This window comes from Oryza sativa, chromosome 2 (genome assembly GCF_034140825.1).
Source record: "Oryza sativa Japonica Group chromosome 2, ASM3414082v1".
NCBI classification, from domain to species: domain Eukaryota; kingdom Viridiplantae; phylum Streptophyta; class Magnoliopsida; order Poales; family Poaceae; genus Oryza; species Oryza sativa.
Genome location: NC_089036.1, coordinates 27709154 through 27727650, shown reverse-complemented (window position 1 = coordinate 27727650; position 18497 = coordinate 27709154). Strand labels below are relative to the sequence as shown.

General features: G+C 46.9%; 3 protein-coding genes across 9 annotated transcripts; 1 reads left to right on the top strand and 2 right to left on the bottom strand.

Moving 5' to 3' along the window:
• Positions 1-48: 48 nt before the first annotated feature.
• Positions 49-4760, top strand: LOC9271215 (pentatricopeptide repeat-containing protein At4g21300). 7 transcript variants are annotated; one of them, XM_066308054.1, is made up of 7 exons: positions 332-2583; positions 2669-2803; positions 3068-3124; positions 3319-3383; positions 3531-3687; positions 3778-4090; positions 4483-4760. In XM_066308054.1, exon 1 carries the CDS (start codon positions 486-488, stop codon positions 2547-2549), a length of 2064 nt encoding a protein of 687 aa, XP_066164151.1. In that variant the 5' UTR covers positions 332-485; the 3' UTR covers positions 2550-2583; positions 2669-2803; positions 3068-3124; positions 3319-3383; positions 3531-3687; positions 3778-4090; positions 4483-4760. The 7 variants fall into 7 exon arrangements, 6 of the variants coding, with proteins under 6 accessions (XP_066164151.1, XP_015622880.3, XP_015622885.3 ...); XR_010739719.1 differs by lacking the exon at positions 4483-4760 and having other exon boundaries at positions 49-2583; positions 2949-3124; positions 3778-4203; XM_015767394.3 differs by lacking the exon at positions 4483-4760 and having other exon boundaries at positions 3778-4203.
• Positions 4761-11626: 6866 nt separating this feature from the next.
• LOC4330272 (rapid alkalinization factor 23) lies at positions 11627-12375 on the bottom strand. Its single transcript, XM_015771540.3, has one exon. The coding sequence runs from the start codon at positions 12248-12250 to the stop codon at positions 11891-11893; it is 360 nt and encodes a 119-aa protein (XP_015627026.1). The 5' UTR covers positions 12251-12375; the 3' UTR covers positions 11627-11890.
• Positions 12376-14240: 1865 nt separating this feature from the next.
• On the bottom strand, positions 14241-15879 carry LOC4330271 (HMG1/2-like protein). Its single transcript, XM_015771539.3, has 7 exons — positions 15761-15879; positions 15542-15631; positions 15349-15406; positions 15214-15258; positions 14844-14921; positions 14658-14759; positions 14241-14549 (listed from the first exon to the last, which is right to left on the bottom strand). Exons 1-7 carry the CDS (start codon positions 15799-15801, stop codon positions 14526-14528), a joined length of 438 nt encoding a protein of 145 aa, XP_015627025.1. The 5' UTR covers positions 15802-15879; the 3' UTR covers positions 14241-14525.
• Positions 15880-18497: the final 2618 nt, after the last annotated feature.

Genomic DNA, 18497 nt, shown 5'->3' with positions numbered 1-18497 from the left:
TCATTGCACATGACTCACACATGTGTGCTTGGGACTATTATATTGTAGGCTCATTTAACTGAACTGTCATCGTATGTCTATGAATTCGGAGTCAATTAGTTACCTATTTTTGTTTTTCTTGCGTCAACAACCATGATGATGCTACCAATTCTTTTGAGGGGAATTTAGCTGGAAACACTAGTTCAAAGTTTGATAAAATTGCAGTGCTGAAGCTGCGTTGGAGACTATCAGCATCCACTGCCGATGCAAATTCATGCTCTAATAAGATACTTAATTTTGACAAGTTTGCTCCATTGTTCCAAGGCTGTGCAGATATTAGGTCTCTAAAGAAGATCCATTGTCATGTTTTCACACATGGATTGTGCTGGGATGTGATTCTTGGCTCTAAGATTGTGAGTTGTTATGCTAATTTAGGGGCCCTGTCTGAGTCAAGACTTGTTTTCCAGAAAATTGTAAATGATGAGCTTTCCCTGTGGAATTCAACCATGGTTGATTATTTTAGAGCTGGTTATCCAGAGGAAGTTATTATCTTGTACAAAAGGTTGAAATTACACCAGATTGGTTTGGATGGGAAAACTATTACTTTTGTTTTGAAAAGCTGCACTGAGCTTGAGAATCTGTACTTGGGTAAAGGAATGCATGTGGATTCACTTAAATTTGGTCTGTCTGGGGATAAATTCATCGGTTCCTCCCTCATTGTGTTGTACTCCAAGCTTCATAGGATGGACGATTCACAGGGAGTGTTTAAAGAGATCATTGACAAGGACGTTGTTGCTTACACTTCGATGATCACTGGTTATTCAGAAATTGTGGATTCAGTTGCATGGAATGCATTTGATATTGCCATTGATATGCTGCAGGGCAACTTGGAAGTAAACCGTGTGACTATGATAAGCTTACTGCAAATAGCTGGGAATTTGGGAGCACTTAAAGAGGGCAAATCACTCCATTGCTATTCCATAAGGAGAGCACTTGTTGTCTCAGATTATATTCTAGAGACCTGCATTGTGAACTTGTATACTCGATGTGGAGCTTATCAATCAGCAGTTGCTACTTTACAGAATTCAAAGGGAACTGCAGCTTCATGGAATGCTATGCTTTCTGGTCTTACTAGAGCTGGACAGAGTTTTGATGCAATCCACTATTTGTCTGTGATGCTGCATGAGCATAAAATAACTCCAGATTCTGTCACCTTCGCAAACGTGATTTCTGCTTGTGTTGAGGTATGCTATTTCGGCTATGCTGCTAGTATTCATACCTACTTAATAAGAAGATATATACCTCTGGATGTTGTTTTGGCGACTGCTCTTGTTAAGGTGTACTCCAAATGCAAAAAAATCACGATATCAAGACATCTCTTTAATCAACTGATTGTTAAAGATGCAGTCTCCTATAATGCAATGATGTACGGTTACCTACATAACGGCATGGCCAATGAGGCCACCTCCTTACTCAATTACATGATGGCAGAAGGTATTGTTCCAGATTTTGCAACTGTTCTTAGTCTGCTTGCTGCTTTTGCTGATCAAAGAGATTTAGTGAGAGGGAGGTGGATCCATGGATTTGGGATTAGGCATGGGTTTTGTTCGGATGGTGACGTTGAAAATCATATTCTTTATATGTACTCAGTTTGCGGAAAACCTGCAGCAGCAAGGGTTATATTTGATTTACTGGAACAGAAAAGCTTGGTTTCATGGACAGCCATGATGAAGGGTTGCTTACCCTATGGACATGGAGATGAGGTGGTTCAATTATTTCACTTGATGCAGAAACATGGGGAGAAACCTGATTCCATGTCTCTTGTAACTGCTGTTCAAGCTGTCTCTGAGCTTGGCCATCTAAATGGTCTAAAACAAATCCATTGTTTTGTTTACCGTTCCCTGTTAGAGAAAGATAAGATTACTGCAAATTCATTGATAAGTGCATATGCCAAATGTGGAAGACTGGATTTGTCAGTAGGTTTGTTCTTTAGTTTGGAATACAGAAACTTGGATACTTGGAATGCAATTATCAGTGCTTATGCGATGCATGGATTCTATATTAATATGCTTGAAATGTTTAAGCAAATGGAAGAAGAAAACATTCAGCCTGATGAGTTAACATTCTCTACTGTGCTTACTGCTTGCAGCCATGCTGGTCTTGTCAAGGATGGTTGGCGTATGTTCAATTCCATGACCTCAGTATATTCAGTTCTTCCACAGGAAGAGCATTATGGTTGCATGGTTGATTTATTGGGTCGTGCTGGGCATCTGGAAGATGGATACAAATTTATAAAGCTATCTACCTTGAAGGATAAATCCACTATATTTTGTGTTTTGATCTCTGCTTGCAGAACGCATAGAAATACACAACTGGCACTTGCTATTAGCAAAGAGCTCCTTGAGCATGGACCACAGAAACCAGGTATTTATGCTCTGATTTCAGAAGTGTATGCTCAGGAAGGGCAGTGGAATGAATTTACCAATACAAGGGCCAGAGCTAATTTAAGTGGGTTAAAGAAACATCCTGGTTCTAGTTTCATTGAATTAATGGAGCAAGGCATGTGTTAGCGAAGAGCCTGCGGACGGCATGCTACTCTTTATAGTGTGTAAACTATACATTATGACCCTTTTTAACTTCTTACTTTACAAATGGGCCCATGAGATAACTAATAGCAAACTAATTGCAGGAATGGACTCCTCCCTTTGCATGAAGAACAGAAGCGCACAACTGCCCATCTCGCATCTCTCTCCTCTCAAATCCTTCTCAAATTGGCCTGAAATCAAAGGTTTTTCCGTGGGACGTGTGGACATCGTCTAGGAAGGTACTCTCCCTTGATTGTCCTCATTTTGATATTTCCGTAGTTGACTCGAGCATTGGGGTGAAACCCTAGCATTGATTTAGATTCATTCATTGGATTAATTTTATCGGATTGATTAAACGCACAGTCAATTTGTGATTGAGTGTAGCAGGATTCAGGTAGATCAGTTTGTATGAACTTTTGGTTTAGTTGAATTTCATGCAATGACTGGGCACAAAAACCGGTTCACTCAGCTGCAAAATTAAGGAATTGCATCATAAATTTCAGAATCCTTGCATTGGAGGGAAAAGAACAAGTAATCCAACATGCTTCATCCTATATAAGGTGCCCATTCCCTTCTACTCCCTCATCCCAAAATATAAGGGATTTTAGCTAGATATGACACATCCTACCCTATCTAGATTCGTAGTACTAGGATGTGTCACATCTGGTCAAAATCCCTTATATTGGAGACGGAGGGAGTATTGTATTTTCTCTCCCTGGACGCACACTTGAAACATTAAAGTTTCAACTTACAGATGCCTGACTGGAATCGAGAACTGATGCTTGCATGCAAGCAGCAAAATCATTGAAGATTGTTCAGGTAGTGGGTGCATGGTCGTAGTTTTTAGCTGAATCGGTATTTACATTAACAATTTATTCAAGCTCTCATTTGTTTTTTCACAATTGATTTCTTGAACTGACAGCTAATCGTTTGGTGTTTCTTCCTCACCAATATTCAACCATTCAGGCCATCACTTTGCTATCAGGTTACTTAGCCGAGAGCAATTGGGCAATGGTTCAAGAAATGGGAGAGAAGACACCACAATGGTTCCTTCGCTATGGCCAGTTCTCCACGTGCAGCAAGTATAACTTTAAAAAGAACAGCAGCCAGGAATACATTTGCCGTATGTATCACTTATTTATTACCGTTCACCATAAAGTTAGTCCATTCTGGTTTTGTTATGCCCTTAAAAACATTTCCTTCAATCTTAAAGATAATATTGAGGAGATTGGAGGTACTAATGCTGCCACATTGGAGATAAACAACTCTTCAAGTTGGGGACTGGGATTCTTGGGACTGGACAGAGAAGAACATGTTTGATCTTGAGGAGCTTGATCGCAGTGACGTAGTCAGCAACCTCGAGTGTCATCTGCTATATTCTCATCGCCCAACTTAAGATCCAAGGAGAAGGATTGCTCTAAATAATGTACTTACAATATTATCTAAAAGAATATATCTAGTTATTAGGGCCGTATGCATTGCTTGATGCATATGCTGGAGAATTTTTTACTCTACTATCTTAAAAGGTATGTATGGATACTTTTGATTAGTTTAGGTTGGTTATATGCATTTAGTGAGGAATTTACTTTTTGTGATATGATGGCTTTTGTTTTGTGACAAACCAATTATCTTTTCTCTTGATCATCTGGCAAACCATGAAATCGTTTGTCTTGAACCCAATCTTTATTTTTGACCAATGGTCCTTTCCTGAGATCTGCTGGGAAAGTATAAGCTTTTTCTGCCTTTCACAGAAGCTATTTCTCCCTGCGCATTTTACTCTCTTTATGATAGCTCGATTTTTTTTTCATCTTACAAATAAAATGATGTAATGTGCATTCCAGGGTCGAACAGTACTCTCTTTATGATAGCTCGATTTTTTTTTCATCTTACAAATAAAATGATGTAATGTGCATTCCAGGGTCGAACAGGGTTGAAATGTTGTTGAGGAAAATGACAAAGCAAAATAGCACGTGAAGGCGTGAAGCGATAAATCAGGGAGATGGCAGCCCCACTGCACGTTTTTCTAGTGGAGGCAAACCTACCTACAAGATGTAACCGAAGTAAATCATATCCTTGGAGAAACATTATGCCGGTATGTAACACTACGAGATAACTAAGCGTTGTGTGATCATGTATTTGGCTCATCGGGATTCAAAATTCAGACTTAACAGTAGTATACTCCCTCCGGACTGATAATACTTGTCATTTTATAAAAAGGTAAAGTCAAACTTTAGAATATTTAATTATGAATCATTTCTAAAATATTTGTCTTTCAAATATGGTGACTACATGTATAGATTAGTCTTAAAAAGTACTTTAATAAAATCATATATTTGTTAATATTTTTATACATATTATAATAAAAAAACAATGGTCAAACTTATTTTTTTAAGACCGTGCACTTGTATAAGACTAAGTATTATCAACCCGAAAAAAGTATATCGGCTTTACTCCCCATGGTAAAATGAGGGAGCACCGGTCCTAAGTGACTTAAAAAAAGTATATCGGCTTTACTCCCCATGGTAAAATGAGGGAGCACCGGTCCTAAGTGACTTAATTAGGCGGTACCTATCGAGTACCGATTCCTAGATCTAGCCTTTAGCTGGTTGTATCCAACGATAGCATCTTTCGCTTTTTTATTGAAGGAATTGTCTGGAATTACTCCTCACGGTGAAAACTTGTAGTTTGGTCTTAACTGATAGTGTCATGGCAATGACGGCGCATGTACACTTTGTTACTTTTTTAAGGTATTGTGTCACGCCCCGAACTAGTCCCGACCGAAACTAGCCCGTGACGCTCCAAATTAACCTGTTAATCGATATCAGTCCCAGGAAACAGTGCTGGTATCACAGGGAGACAGAATATCACAGCAACAGATGTCTCTTTATTATAGAGTAGATGTACAGTCATGTTGGGCTGCAGACAGATCCCGAGCTCACAACTGCATTACAAAAGGAAAGCGGAAGCCAGGACTTGGACCAATCAACACAGGCGCGACTTGGGAACTAGGCCGAAACCCTAAAACTCATCGTAGCCGGCTTGCTCCTGGAAGAACTCCTCATCAGCAGGATCCGCTTCATCTTCTTCAGCAACTGGGGGGGGATTATTTATATAGAGCAAGGGTGAGTACGGGAGTACTCAGCAAGCCATGGGAAGTAAGTGTTTAATGCAGGCTTCAAGGAAAGGCTGGTGTTTTTGCAATTAATTTTATTTGAACTCTTTTCTGAAACAACTAAGTGAGTGCTTCTCAAACGACACGGATGAGACAGTGCGTCTCGTCCGGTCGGAGTATGTGCAATGTATCAGTCTTTAGAATTTAAACAAGGTTGGCACCCGGCCAACAGCTTTTTCTACGGCCACCCGGGCCAACAACTTTTCAAACGGCCACCCGGGCCAACAACTTTTCAAACGGCCATCCGGGCCTAGCTGATCTCATCAGCTGCAGATTTTTCAAACACCGAACCCCCCTTTTCACACAGCAATTTCACAAGCAGTAGTCAAACCAAACTACGCTAGGAATCACCTCACATCCGCCCATGACCGTGGGCACGGCTGTTCGAACAGTTTGTTAACCTCTGCAGAGGGGGTACACTTTACCCACACGACATTACTAACTCGGATCACCCAGCCCGTGGGGATCAGCCACGTCGGGAGACCTCCAAGCTTTCATGACAAGGCATTTCCAAAGCCGACACAGGTTTACCATATGCCGACGAGAGGGGTCCCAGACCAACAACAGGTTAGGTCCCAGACCATACTGCGCCAGGAAGCCCAGGGGTCCTCCCCGACACTACCCCGGCGAATCCACATGTCTCTCGGCATCAAGGCTCCCCTGATAAGCTAGTTACTCAGCCAGGGGTGTCCCATTCCACCCATGTGGTCGTACTTGACTTATGTTTGGATGAAATTCCAAGGAATCGGTCCTTAAGTGCGAGAGCGGGAAACCGTACACCCGGTACGTTTCCCGGTCCGCGGTTTTGGAAATTCATTTAGTTCGCAAGCACCGACCCAGGTGTCGGGTTTTCCAAGTCTTTTGTAAAACTCCAGTTTTACCCAAGTTGTTACTCAGATTTTAAGTTTGAAGGCGACCGTCGATACTGGCACAGGGTGCACGAATATCGAGGCGCAACTGGATGGTTACAAGGGGACATTGTATAGCAATTAACAATGGAAGGATCAAATGCAACAAGTTAGGTAGGTCTGCCAATCTGCCTTGCAGACAGAACAACAGATTAAGTGCAATCCTATCAATGCATAATATTTTGCAAGCAATATAATTAGATTTCAAATATAGGCTCAAGATGTTCAAAGGTGGCTTGCCTTGCTCGAGATCTGGAGCTTGATCCTCGAAATCCTCGCACTGCGGGTCTTCGGGCTCCGAAACTATACGCAAAACGGGACAACTCAACAAACGGCGAAAATAAAGCTCTATTAATGACCTCTAAGCGTGCCATTAGATAGATCTCGAGATTTGAGAAATTTTGGAATTTGAACGGAGTCAAACGGATTTACGGTTGGGAAGATATTGAATTTCTAAGATTATTGGATTTTTGGTCTAAAGAAAAAGGATTTAATTAAATCCTTTTTGGAAAAGAAAAGAAAAGAAAAAGGGAGAGGGAGGGAATATAGACTTCCCTCGGGCGGCTAGGGCGCGGCCCGAGAGAAAGGGCGGCTCGGCCGAGCTTAACGGGCCGGCCGGCCCAAGAAGGTGGCCCAAGGCGGCCCAAGACGCGCGCGCGCGGGAGGGAGGAGAGAGAGAGCCGGTGGACCGGGCTCACCATGCGTGGTCCCGGGTGGGACCCGCTTGTCAGCGGCTCGGCTCACCGTGCGGAGGGAGTATGCGGCTCATGCGCGCGGGCGGGGGAGGGACGCGGTGCACGCGCGCGGTTCACGGTGGACGCGGATGCGGCGGGCCCACGCGCAGCCTTACGGCTCGCGGTGGAATGCGCGCACGGGGAGGGACTGACCGGGGTCGGCTCGACCCGGTCTAGGCTGAGCTGGCGCCGACGTGGCGCCTACGTGGCTGCCACGCGGGCCGGTGGGAGGTAGACGACGACCCGGCCGCGAATGGACGGCGGGCGGCGGCGGCGAGCGGCGGAGCGAACCACGGCGATACGGGCAAAAGCTAGCACACCGGGCGATTGTTCGTGATGAGGGGAGACGAGCCAACGGCTCGGATTCGCCAGAGGGAGTTCGACAGCGGCGAATCGCGGCGGCGACAACCGGCAGGGAGGGAAGAGGGAAACGCCGACGAGGTCACGAGGGACCGATTCCCGGCGGTGAGAGCATCCACGCGACCACGGGAATCTGATGCTAGCGTCGGATTGGACGGAGCTACGCCGAGCGAGGCTGGCGACGTGCGGGTGCTACGGAGCTCGAGCGGCGACGGCGGCGAGCACGCGGCGAGCGACGGCAACGGTCGGGGCGGCGCCGGCTAGCTACGGGGAGTCTACTCGAGCTACTACCAAAAGCTAGGGGGAGGAGATGGGGCGAGGAGGAAGAACGGAGGGAGGCATCATCGAGATGAGGAGGGGCGCTGTGACGAGAGGCCGACGGCGCGGGAGTAATCTCTCCGGCCTCGGGCCGGGGAAGAGGAAGGAGAGGGCGCGGCCGAAGTCCCCTTCCGCGTCCTTGCTCGTGCCGACTCCTTCGACACGCGCAACAACGAACGGCGACGGCGAACAGAGCACGGGGACGGCAGCTATGGCGAGGAGGCGAAAACGAGGGAGATTGGAGGGGAAGGAACTGGGGTTTAAAGGGGGCGGCAATGTCGGTTTGGGAACCGACTTAGGGCGGTCAAGGCGCGAGCTGGCGCTCGGCGGTCGCGGCCAAAGCGGCGACAGGGAGGATGACGCCGGCGGGGGAAAAAGGGGAAAAAGGAGGGGGAGAAAGGGGCTTGCCCTTTTGCCGATTCGGGAAAAAGGAGGAGGGGAGCGGGGGCGACGCGGCAGAGGGAGGAGGGGCGCTGCCTCCGTCCCTTGGCGGCTTGCGCGCGGAGTGGCGGGGGCCGGGCGGTGACGACGGCGATGACGGCGGGCGATTTGGAGCGGCGCGACGACACGGGCGACAGACGCGTGCAGAGGCTGACGGCGGCGGCGACCGGGCGGTCGGCCACTCAGCACGCGCGCGTGGCTTGCAACGGGCGGCGTCCGCGCGGGCGCGCGCACGCGAACACGGCGTGCGGGAAGCGGCAGCGAGGGAGCGGAGAGGGAGGACTTGGCTCGGCGCGGGCGGCTTACGCAGGCGCGGCAGAGCGAGGAGAAGGGAAGGGGGCGCTCGGCGCGGCGGCTCACGCGCACGCGCGCGGGCGGAGCGGAGGAGGAGGAGCACTCGGCGCGGCTCTCGCGCACGCGCGCGCGGCGCGCGGGCGAGGCGGAGCGGAGCTGAGCGTGGGGGAAAGCGGAGCGCGCTGGGGAGGGGAGAGGGCGAGAGAGAGAGAGAGGGAGCGCCCGGGAGAGGGAGAGAGGGAGATGGGCCGAGCGAGATTCGGCCCTTCGACCCGGGGGAGGCAAAATAGACTTTTGCGGAGGAATTTGATTTGGAAGGATTTGGATTCGGATTTGAACTCGACGATAGATCGGGGATTGAGATCTTGAGATGGCACGGACACTAGACAACAAGCAAAGAAACAAATTTCGCAATTAGGGTTTTTAAGAGATAATTTTCCCGCTAGGCGCCACGACGGAACGGGCGCTACATATTGCTTACGGAAAGCCTTCATTATAGTCTAAGTGTTGCTTTGGTCGAGATTAAGGATGAAGAACACTTGTGCCTGTAGTTTGCCACGGCTTGTTGTTATATCATTTTTTTAGTTTTTAAAAATAATTATAGGCTATAGAATAACTATGTGAAGAATGTGAGTGGTTTTAGAGTAATTGAATTATCGTGATATAATTATCTAAGTAGGCAGCTAAATAGCTATATTCTAGAACAGAGAAGATCAATTAAAGCTTAATTTATGTTGAAAAAAAAAATATCAACTCTATGAGCATACAGATGTACTGTATGTGGTACCTGTTGATTCTATCCAGCCAATCCGATATCCTAAACATTGGTAGCTCCACATGTTAGTGTTCTCTGTTGGATCACCTAGGTTTAGATCTAGTCAGGTAGAACACTTTGGATGGATGAACAGCAATAGATGAATTAACAAAGAGGGAGTGAGAGGGTTTAGGGATGTGACCAGTCGTTGTTGAGGAGGAGGAAGTGCGGCCGGCCATCGTCGTCGTCGTTGCGCGCTTGATGTGGACGGCGGTGACGGTGAACTCGGTGCCGATGGCGGTGATGCAGCGGCGGTGTCGACGACGAGGCGTGGCGTGGCGGTGGACTTCCCGTCACTGGCTGCGCCCCCTCGATCGGTTAGGGTTTGTGGGGTGGAGTGGCGGCGGCGACGAACCTTGTGTCTTGTGCCGTCCCGTCCTCCACCCCTCTTTATATGGCACAGGGTGACGGGGGCCCACCAGCTATTGGGCTGGGCGCCCCCAATCAGAGCGCGGGTCAAGGCCCCCTTGAGCCCAATGGCTCAAGGGGAGGGAGATCCATTTAACACCACACACACAACCAAAAAAACCCTTCAATTCTAAATGCGTAGCAGGGTGACTGCTTCACCAGGGAGATCCATTTAACACCACACACACAACCAAAAAAAACCCTTCAATTCTAAATGCGTAGCAGGGTGACTGCTTCACCCTATAGTTGTTAAAAGCCTCTCATACATTCTTCGAACCGTCTCCATCACCAAGATGATGCTCACAGTTCGCTACTTGGCAATATCATTCCAGGATAAGAATTTGAACTGAATTTGCGTGGCTGGTGGAGAAGGCGATTGATCGATCGTTAGGAGGAAGAGACGGACAGCCACGGACGAAGAAGTCCTCAACACCCAACCACGGGAAGAAAAAAGCCCCATGTTCCAAGGCGAGCAAGACAAAGGATCTTGCATATGCGAGCTATGAAAGCGACGTCGCACCCAACACAGCAAACCGAACCCCGTTCGCTGCCAAGGCAGAAAATGACTCAACGAGAGAGGTTCCTCAAATCTCAATTTCTCATGCATCAAAACCTACGCCACTGTGCTACCCGCTCTAACCTAACGAAAATGGTTTCATGCACCATCATGACGATCTAAAGTACGCACTATATGTATATGCAGATATCCTAAGTGTCGTTGTAGTAATAATAACGAACCGAACTGAGTGCTGGCTTGCTAATTTGCTGACAACATTGTTGTGTGACAGGTACTTTTCCTAGTCAAGTAGGAATTTAAATTTAAATGGTGGAATGTTATATTTTGTTAAGAAGAGAATGTAGATGAAGAAGTTGTTACATTTTAAAATAAATTTTAAAAGTTAAAAGTTGTTATATTTTGGGATAAAGGGAGTAAGATTCAAAACACATATAAAAATTGGTCATCAACCAAACATCTCAGCATCTCAAATCATATTGATCGAGAAACATAGGTAATCTATAGAAATAATCGTTTGGATGAAACGCAAGAAACCACACGAAACAGAAGAAAGATAGACACACAGAATGTTTCCAATAGGTTGGACCTTATGTTAAAATTACTCTTAAATCTCTGTATTTGGAGCAATAAAAGAATTCATAGGATTATATTCCTCCAAGAACCCTTTGTTTCAATGGAGTCATAAACGTGTGTACGCTACTTTCGCTTTCCCTCTTTCGAAAGTTCGAATAGTAGCAGCAGTTCTGGTGCTAATCATCATTAAGCACAGACCAGTGAACATGAGGTGGAGCGCAGTGTCGGTGGCTAACCGTTTTGTGGGTTGGGTATGCAGAAAAGCAGGTTCTGATTCCTGAAGTCCCAACGGCGCCATCAGCTGCTGACCATTCCGACTAATCAGGCCAGCTGGTGTGGATTTAGTAAACAATTTGGTTGGCTTAGCCAACCTCTGCTTCTCTTAATCCATTCCATTTGATAACATTTTAATGTTAAGGAAACCCGTGTTTGGAGAAGGGCGATTGCTGCAATTGAGCGAATTTGCTCACCGGGTTGTCATCAGTAGCAGCACTCATCCTTGAACGATAAATCTATCCACCAGTTTATACACAACTTGATTATTAATATTATTAGAATCCACATACAGGACTGGAGTGACACAAATCTTATTCACTCGATTCGATTCCTGGGCACCGATCCAGACCAATTGTGCTTCTTCTTTCACGGTTAAAACAGGGCGGAGAAAAAAAAAGAGTAAGGAAGGGGAGAAAAAAATGAAGAAGACGAACTAGCGAGTAGACGGAGAGGAGCAACGAACGAACTTTGAATCCAGTTCGAACAGCGGGTTGGTGGTGGTGGAGGCCGGTCAGCCGCGGCAGCGGGTGATGGCGGAGCAGCCGCGGGAGTAGGGGTTGGCCTGGCCGCCGGGGCGGCAGTTGTAGTAGGAGGCGCCGCGGACGGAGCAGGGCGTCGTGTCGCGCCGCAGCGCGCCGTAGCTGATGTAGCCCCGCCCCTGCAGGACCCGCCTCACCACCGCGGCGCCGTCAGCCGCCGCCCCGGAGAACCCGAAGCCGTCGTCGTCGCCGCTGCCGCCGCCGACGCCGACCCCGAGCTCCCAGCCGAGCGGCACCTCCCCCGCCCCCGCCGCGGCTCCCCACGCCAGCGCCAGGAGCAGCGCCAGCAGCAGCGCGGACGACGCCGCCGCCACGGTAGCGGCTCTCGCCATGGCGCGCCCCTGCTTCTTGTGGTGGTGGGGGATTATTTGGTGAGGTCGCCTTCTTGCTTTGCCTCGCTCTCGCTCGCTTGCTCGTGGCGGATAGCGTAATGGTTGTGGTAGAGTGGTTGGTGGTCACCGGCCGGCCGCCGGCGCGCGGGGGATTTATAAAGGAGAGGAGAGGGGGAATGCGTATGCGCGTGAGCAGCGCTGCGGCGCGGGGCGAACCGTGCGTCGCGTTAGGTTTCGACTTGTGTCACGGAAGCAGGTTGGACCTGAATACCTGGCTGGGTGGCTGACCTGAGTACCTGAGTATCCGGCAGCGAGAAATTTCACTCACTCACCTAATACGCTGGACCTTCAAAAATTTACCATTCAATCCGTGTGTTTTTTTAAATTAGCCACCGGAGATGTGAATTCTTTCGTTCCGTGCTATTCAATTAATCCAAGCTCGCTGCCTTTATTGGGTATTTGCTGTAGTAGTCACAGCTCCACGTCACTCGTAATCGTCTTGCCTTGCCTCCAATGATCGTGTGAACAGGAAGCAGATGGGCGTGTACCGGCCACCGGGTAGGCGTATTAACCGTAGGGACGTTTTCCCTCCCAATGTGAATCACCAACGACTTGATGTTGATCTCGCTCGTCCTCTCCTCCTTCGACATGCTCCGTGTTTGTAGTGACAGGGAGTGCACTATCAAGTTCCGACTCGGCAATTGTGAGTCCGTCACTATGGTGTGCTAGCTGTAGTTGCCTCCGTCGTCTAGCTTCTCAGCCTGTTCGCTCACCCTGACACCCTCGCCTCCATCAACGATGATGAGGATGGTTACTGGTGTGCATCCTTCGTCGCCACTGCCGAGCTCATGCCAATGCATGGCAAGGACGAGGTGGTGCCGTCGTTGTGGTGGTGTCCGGTGTGGTGCCGTCGCACTAACCGAAGTAGCAGTTCATCGTTGTGGGGATTGTTGCCGCACAACAACGCGGAGGTAAGAGGTCCTCCCTCTGTCCTATAATATAGTAATCTATGATTGGATGGGATATTTTATAGTGCAACGAATCTGAGTAGGGGTGTGATCTATGATTGGATGGGATATTTTATAGTGCAACGAATCTGAGTAGGGGTGTGTCCAGATTTGTTGTACTATGAAATATCAAATACAGTCCTAGATTGCTATGTTATGAGACAGAGGGAGTACCGCAGTGGTGCATAAAGGCGGGAAGACAATGTTAATAGTGGTGGATAAAGGCGGGAAGACAATGTTGATAGAGGGAGTACCGCAGTGGTGGATGAATGCGGGAAGACAATGTTGCCAACGAGAGGGATAGTTTGGCATGTGTGCTGTTGGAGATGGGGAGTGATGGGAGGTAATCCTCCGTCCATAAAAAAAATCAGAATAAATCTAGATAAGTGTTTATACGGAATTATTTGTACAAGTTGATTTTTTAAAAAAAAATGTAAAAAAAATTATAGGCATCCATGTTCTCTCATGGTACGAATGGTATAAAGGTTCAGTTCTTTTGTTTTTACTTGTTAGAAAGGGGAAAATATTCTGTCAGAATCGGGGAGCACCAGCAGATGGTCGACACGGTTTATGCTACTATTAACAGCATTTGCTGGAATCCTCGAAGTTGAAAAGTCAAAGCAAAGGGAACCGTATAAAGCTACAACAAGCCTACAATGCCTTGTTTATAGAAAACTAAATCATCAATATCCAAAACGAGTTCAGTACTTACATATCTTCGGTCTGAACTTACTTAATTTGATACGAAATCTTAGATCACAATTAGATGGAACAGCATAAGAGCGGGCAATGACAATTGAGTACCATCACAGAAGCCTACCGACTCAACGAACAATATAATTCCATCCACTATGAAGTAGCTTCAGCAGGCATCTAACGAAAGCAGAAAGCAATGGGAGGGATTCACCATGTGTGTTAAGCTAGGTAAACCAAATGCATCGAAACAAGTGTATAACACCAAATGTAATATGCAATTAACGAAATTAACGAAAAGAAAGCTAACTGAATTGCTACTAGATTAGCAAATGAAACAAAGTTCTGTGACAAGTGGTTAGCAAAAGAAAAGCAACAGAACAGCAGGCGGCATTCAGGCTTTTTCTTTGCTAATCCACTGTAGGAAAACATTCTGAGTACCATAATTCTAAACGGTCCCCCTTCACACCCACGCACGCCTATTCCCAACATCTTAGGGTCGAAGATAGCAAACTAGTAAAGCTAATAGGGGACCTAAGACACAGTTTGCTACCTCATGCCCCCGGATACACTATTTACTCTTCATCGTCCTCATTTTCCTGCAAAGAGCAAATTAAAAATGTTCATTAGCAACACAACTAGCAGTAGTAAAAATTCATTGGGCATTCAAGCTAAAATAGGGCACCGGGTGTTCCTTTAATGATTACCTCATCGCTACCACCATCCTGGTCATCGTCGACCTCAGACTTGGACTTGTCAGAGCCTTCTCCATCATCATGGGTCTTAGCTTTCTTTGAGCTTGTGCTCTCCTGAAGAAGTAATTCAAGAAGTCCAATTAGTGCCTAACGCTTGAAGGGCTCTATAATTAGGATGCACAATTATTCTATCATCACCTTCTTATCGAAGTTGGCCTTGGTCTTCTCGTAGTCCTGCTTCTTTTGGCCAGCCTTGTCCACATAAGGTGCCTTCTCCTAATAAAATTTAACACGAAGGGCCAAAAACATATGGCACATTGTCACATCAATAGCCACCCATGGTACTTATGTGTACTTAAGCGCTTCACTGAGTAGAATTCAAAAACAAATTGCAATTTTCATTCAACTAGTACTTTAGGAGCAATTCAATCTTTTTCCTAACAAACAGGCCAGAACAATTATTAAACAGTCCTCTAGTGATACTCATGGATGATGTATGCTAAATAACAGATGCACACACTTAATAGGAACATGTACTAATTTTTGAACACTGCAGAGAAAAACTCACTTGCTCAGACATAGCTCGCCACTTCTCCCCTGCAGCCTTGCTCACCTAATGAACCAACAGAGGAGAAAAAAATTGGACATCTAAAGTACATCAGCCAAAAAGTGGCGAAAAAGATGATGGTGTCAGGAAGCTCACGGCGGCGACACTCTTGTTGTCAGGATGCGCTGCCTGGTACTCCTGCCTGAACTCAGACCTGCAAAAGTAAAAAATAAAAACCACAAAAAATATTAAAATTCAAGAAAATCAACAAAAATTAAACAAAAACTCAAGACAGATCTGTACTAGATCTGAACAGAGCAAAACGTGGGCGAGGGAGCGAGAAACTCACATGAAGACGAAGAAAGCAGACGGCGGGCGCTTCGGCTTGCCGCTAGCGGCGGCCTTCTTCCGCTTCCCGGCGCCGCCGGCGGCCTTGAGCCTAACAACAACAACAACAACAACACCAAACACAAAACCGCTCAGATGTGAACCAACAACAGCCACCGCCAGAAAACCCTCCTCCACCGCCCATACGCAGCAGCAAAGACGGCCGGAGAGAGGATCTTACCTGCCCTCGCCCTTCTTGGAGGCGTCGGCCTTGCCCTTCATGGCTGCGGCGCGGAGATCGCGAAGTCGGTGCGCTAGGGTTTTTGCGGGGGTGCAGCGGAGGAGGAGGAGGCGGAGTTTGGGAGGCGGCGCAACGGGCGTTGTCTGGCCTTTTGGGGCGGAGCGTTGCGCGGTGCGTGGCCGCGTGGGAGTGCGTGAAAGGGAAATAAATAAAGGACAGCGACGGGCTGAGCGCTGTACCTGCGACGCGTGGGTCGGTGGTACGATCGGTTTTGGGTTGGAGGAAGCGGGCTGGGCCGTGTGGGATGGCCCAACATTGCGGTCAGTCGCGGCACTGGGCTATTGGGCCTTATGTCACCGATAAAACACAGAAAAAAGCCTAAATCAAAGAACCTGTTGCAAATGTGTTATGAGATTCAGGATTGTCAAAGGGAAATGGATGAATGGCTAGGACTAAATGAGATGTGAAGATATAGATGAGAAGAATAGATGGCTAGGATACGATATTACCCTTCGATGGATGGGATATCATTTCCCGATCCCATTTGCCAAAGAAGCCTAAAAGACCATTACAACATGTAACAAGAGATATGTCGATTTTCTAGATCGGCAATAATATTTATCGGGTGCACTAGACGTAGGAAAGATGGTGACACAGTGATTATGCTAGTTCAGGCACTCGAAGAGAGGTAATACCCTAGTTCAGTCGTATGAGATTGGATCTGTGCAGAATTTCGCAATACGACGTTGAGAGTAGCTTGTAGCGATCACCCGAATTAGGGTTAGCCGACCCCCTTATATAGTCATCAGGGAGCCAGCTAAGACATGCGTGATATCTCTTATAATCCGGTACATGCCTCCTATTTACATGAGATAAGATCCATTGCCTTATCTCTAATTCCTTTCTTATAATAGAAGTAAGTTGGATGAGTCTAGGGCACTTGGCCCGTGTAACATCCTGAAAATCCCCGACAATAAAAATCACTAAAATTTTGAACTTTTTAAAACTTTTGCATCATGCTGGATGTTATGGTTGGTATTGCTTGTCAAACTATAAATTGTCACCACTGAAAATTAAGCTAAAGCTATACAACTGATTAATAATTATAAAAATAAGATATTTATTGTGAACCCTATAAATATTTACGCACAACACAACAAAGCCATACAAAGAGAAGGTTAATTACTAATTTAATTTATAGGCCAAATATTAAATATTGGAACCATGTGACAGGTGTCATGACATCTAAGTAACCATGAAATAATCGCCACTATGACGACCCTATATATAAAGGAGTGTTGCACTGGAATAATTAAATTAATATTTACAATGTTCATCAAGTCTCTCAGGGGATAGATTCACTCATGTAAAATAATTTGTCATGTAAATAAATTGAGTTCTATATATAAAAAAGAGCTTATGGGAGTATTCGATTCAATGTTTAAGACCAATATTGCACCAAATCTCATAATACCTTCATAGAATAAAACTTAAATAAATTAAACCTATGTATGTAAAATATATTGCTATACAAATAAATTCGACCAATGTGCTATTGTATTATTAAATGTCACAATAGAATATTTAATTAGTTTTTAAGAAATATCAAAGCCTAGAAGTTGAATTGGATAATTTTTGGATAATCTAATGGAAAGCAAACTCATTTGGGAACTAATGAATAACTAAATAAATATTCAAATCAAACATTTGAATTCTCAAAACCAGAATGTATAGATTTCATTTCATTTCAAATCCAATCCCATTCACTTTTGCAGATTAGCCCTTCCCCCTTTCTCTTTTTCCTTTTCCCCCATTCCTTTTCTTTTTCAGTCGGCACTGTTCATCGCCCATGAACCGTTCGATCTGGGCCCAAGCCGCTCACATGCTGCGAGTCCGCTCCTTCCCGGTCACTACTGAGCCGCGCACGTGATCAATCGCGCCATCTCCGCATCTCGTGTCGCCCCCGTGCACCGCATCGTGTCCGTGCCGGTGCGCCATCCCCTCCGTGCCGCACCAGAACCGCGCCAAACCTAGCCGCCTCCCCGCCAGCGCGTCCGGATTCCCTCCAGGAAACATGGCGCCTCGCGTCTTGTCGCGCCGTCGCCATCGCCATCACCCATCACCTCGCCACCGATGGATAACGGCCAGAACGCCAATCCGCGTCATCCCTAGCCCTAGCCAACTACCTTAGGACGGGAAAACCGCCCCAGCAAGCCGCCGCTCCGCCACAGCTCCCATGTGCGCGCGTTCCGTCGCCCCCATTCGCGCCCAATGAATAAAACGGAGCCTCCTGCCACAGCTAGAGTTAGAACGCACAGACTTTAGGCTTTAGGTACGATGATGGAGCCACATAACCTTAATGGAGGAGGAGATCAAACCTTATCCGCGTCATCCACCTCATTGCTCTTATCCGATCACCATTAGTACTCCAGCTCGCCTAGGCATGTGCTGGTGATCTTATCCCCATAGTTTGCTTGCATCCTAAGCGAAGCCCTCAACAAAATCCTCATCCCTCTCAGCCTTCTTCTCGTATGCATTTCATCGAACACCTTGCGATCACCCTCTCACCACCGCTAGAGATCACCATTGTGAGGCTCCCCGGCCGGAGCTGGAGGTTGGAGGGAGTGGAGGAAGAGCCGTGCTGCCGCCGTCGCCATGGGGGAAGCCGGGTAGCCGCTGGACATCAAGAAACGTTGTCAAGCACCTTACGTCGCCGTCGTTTGCCCCTGTCCTGCAC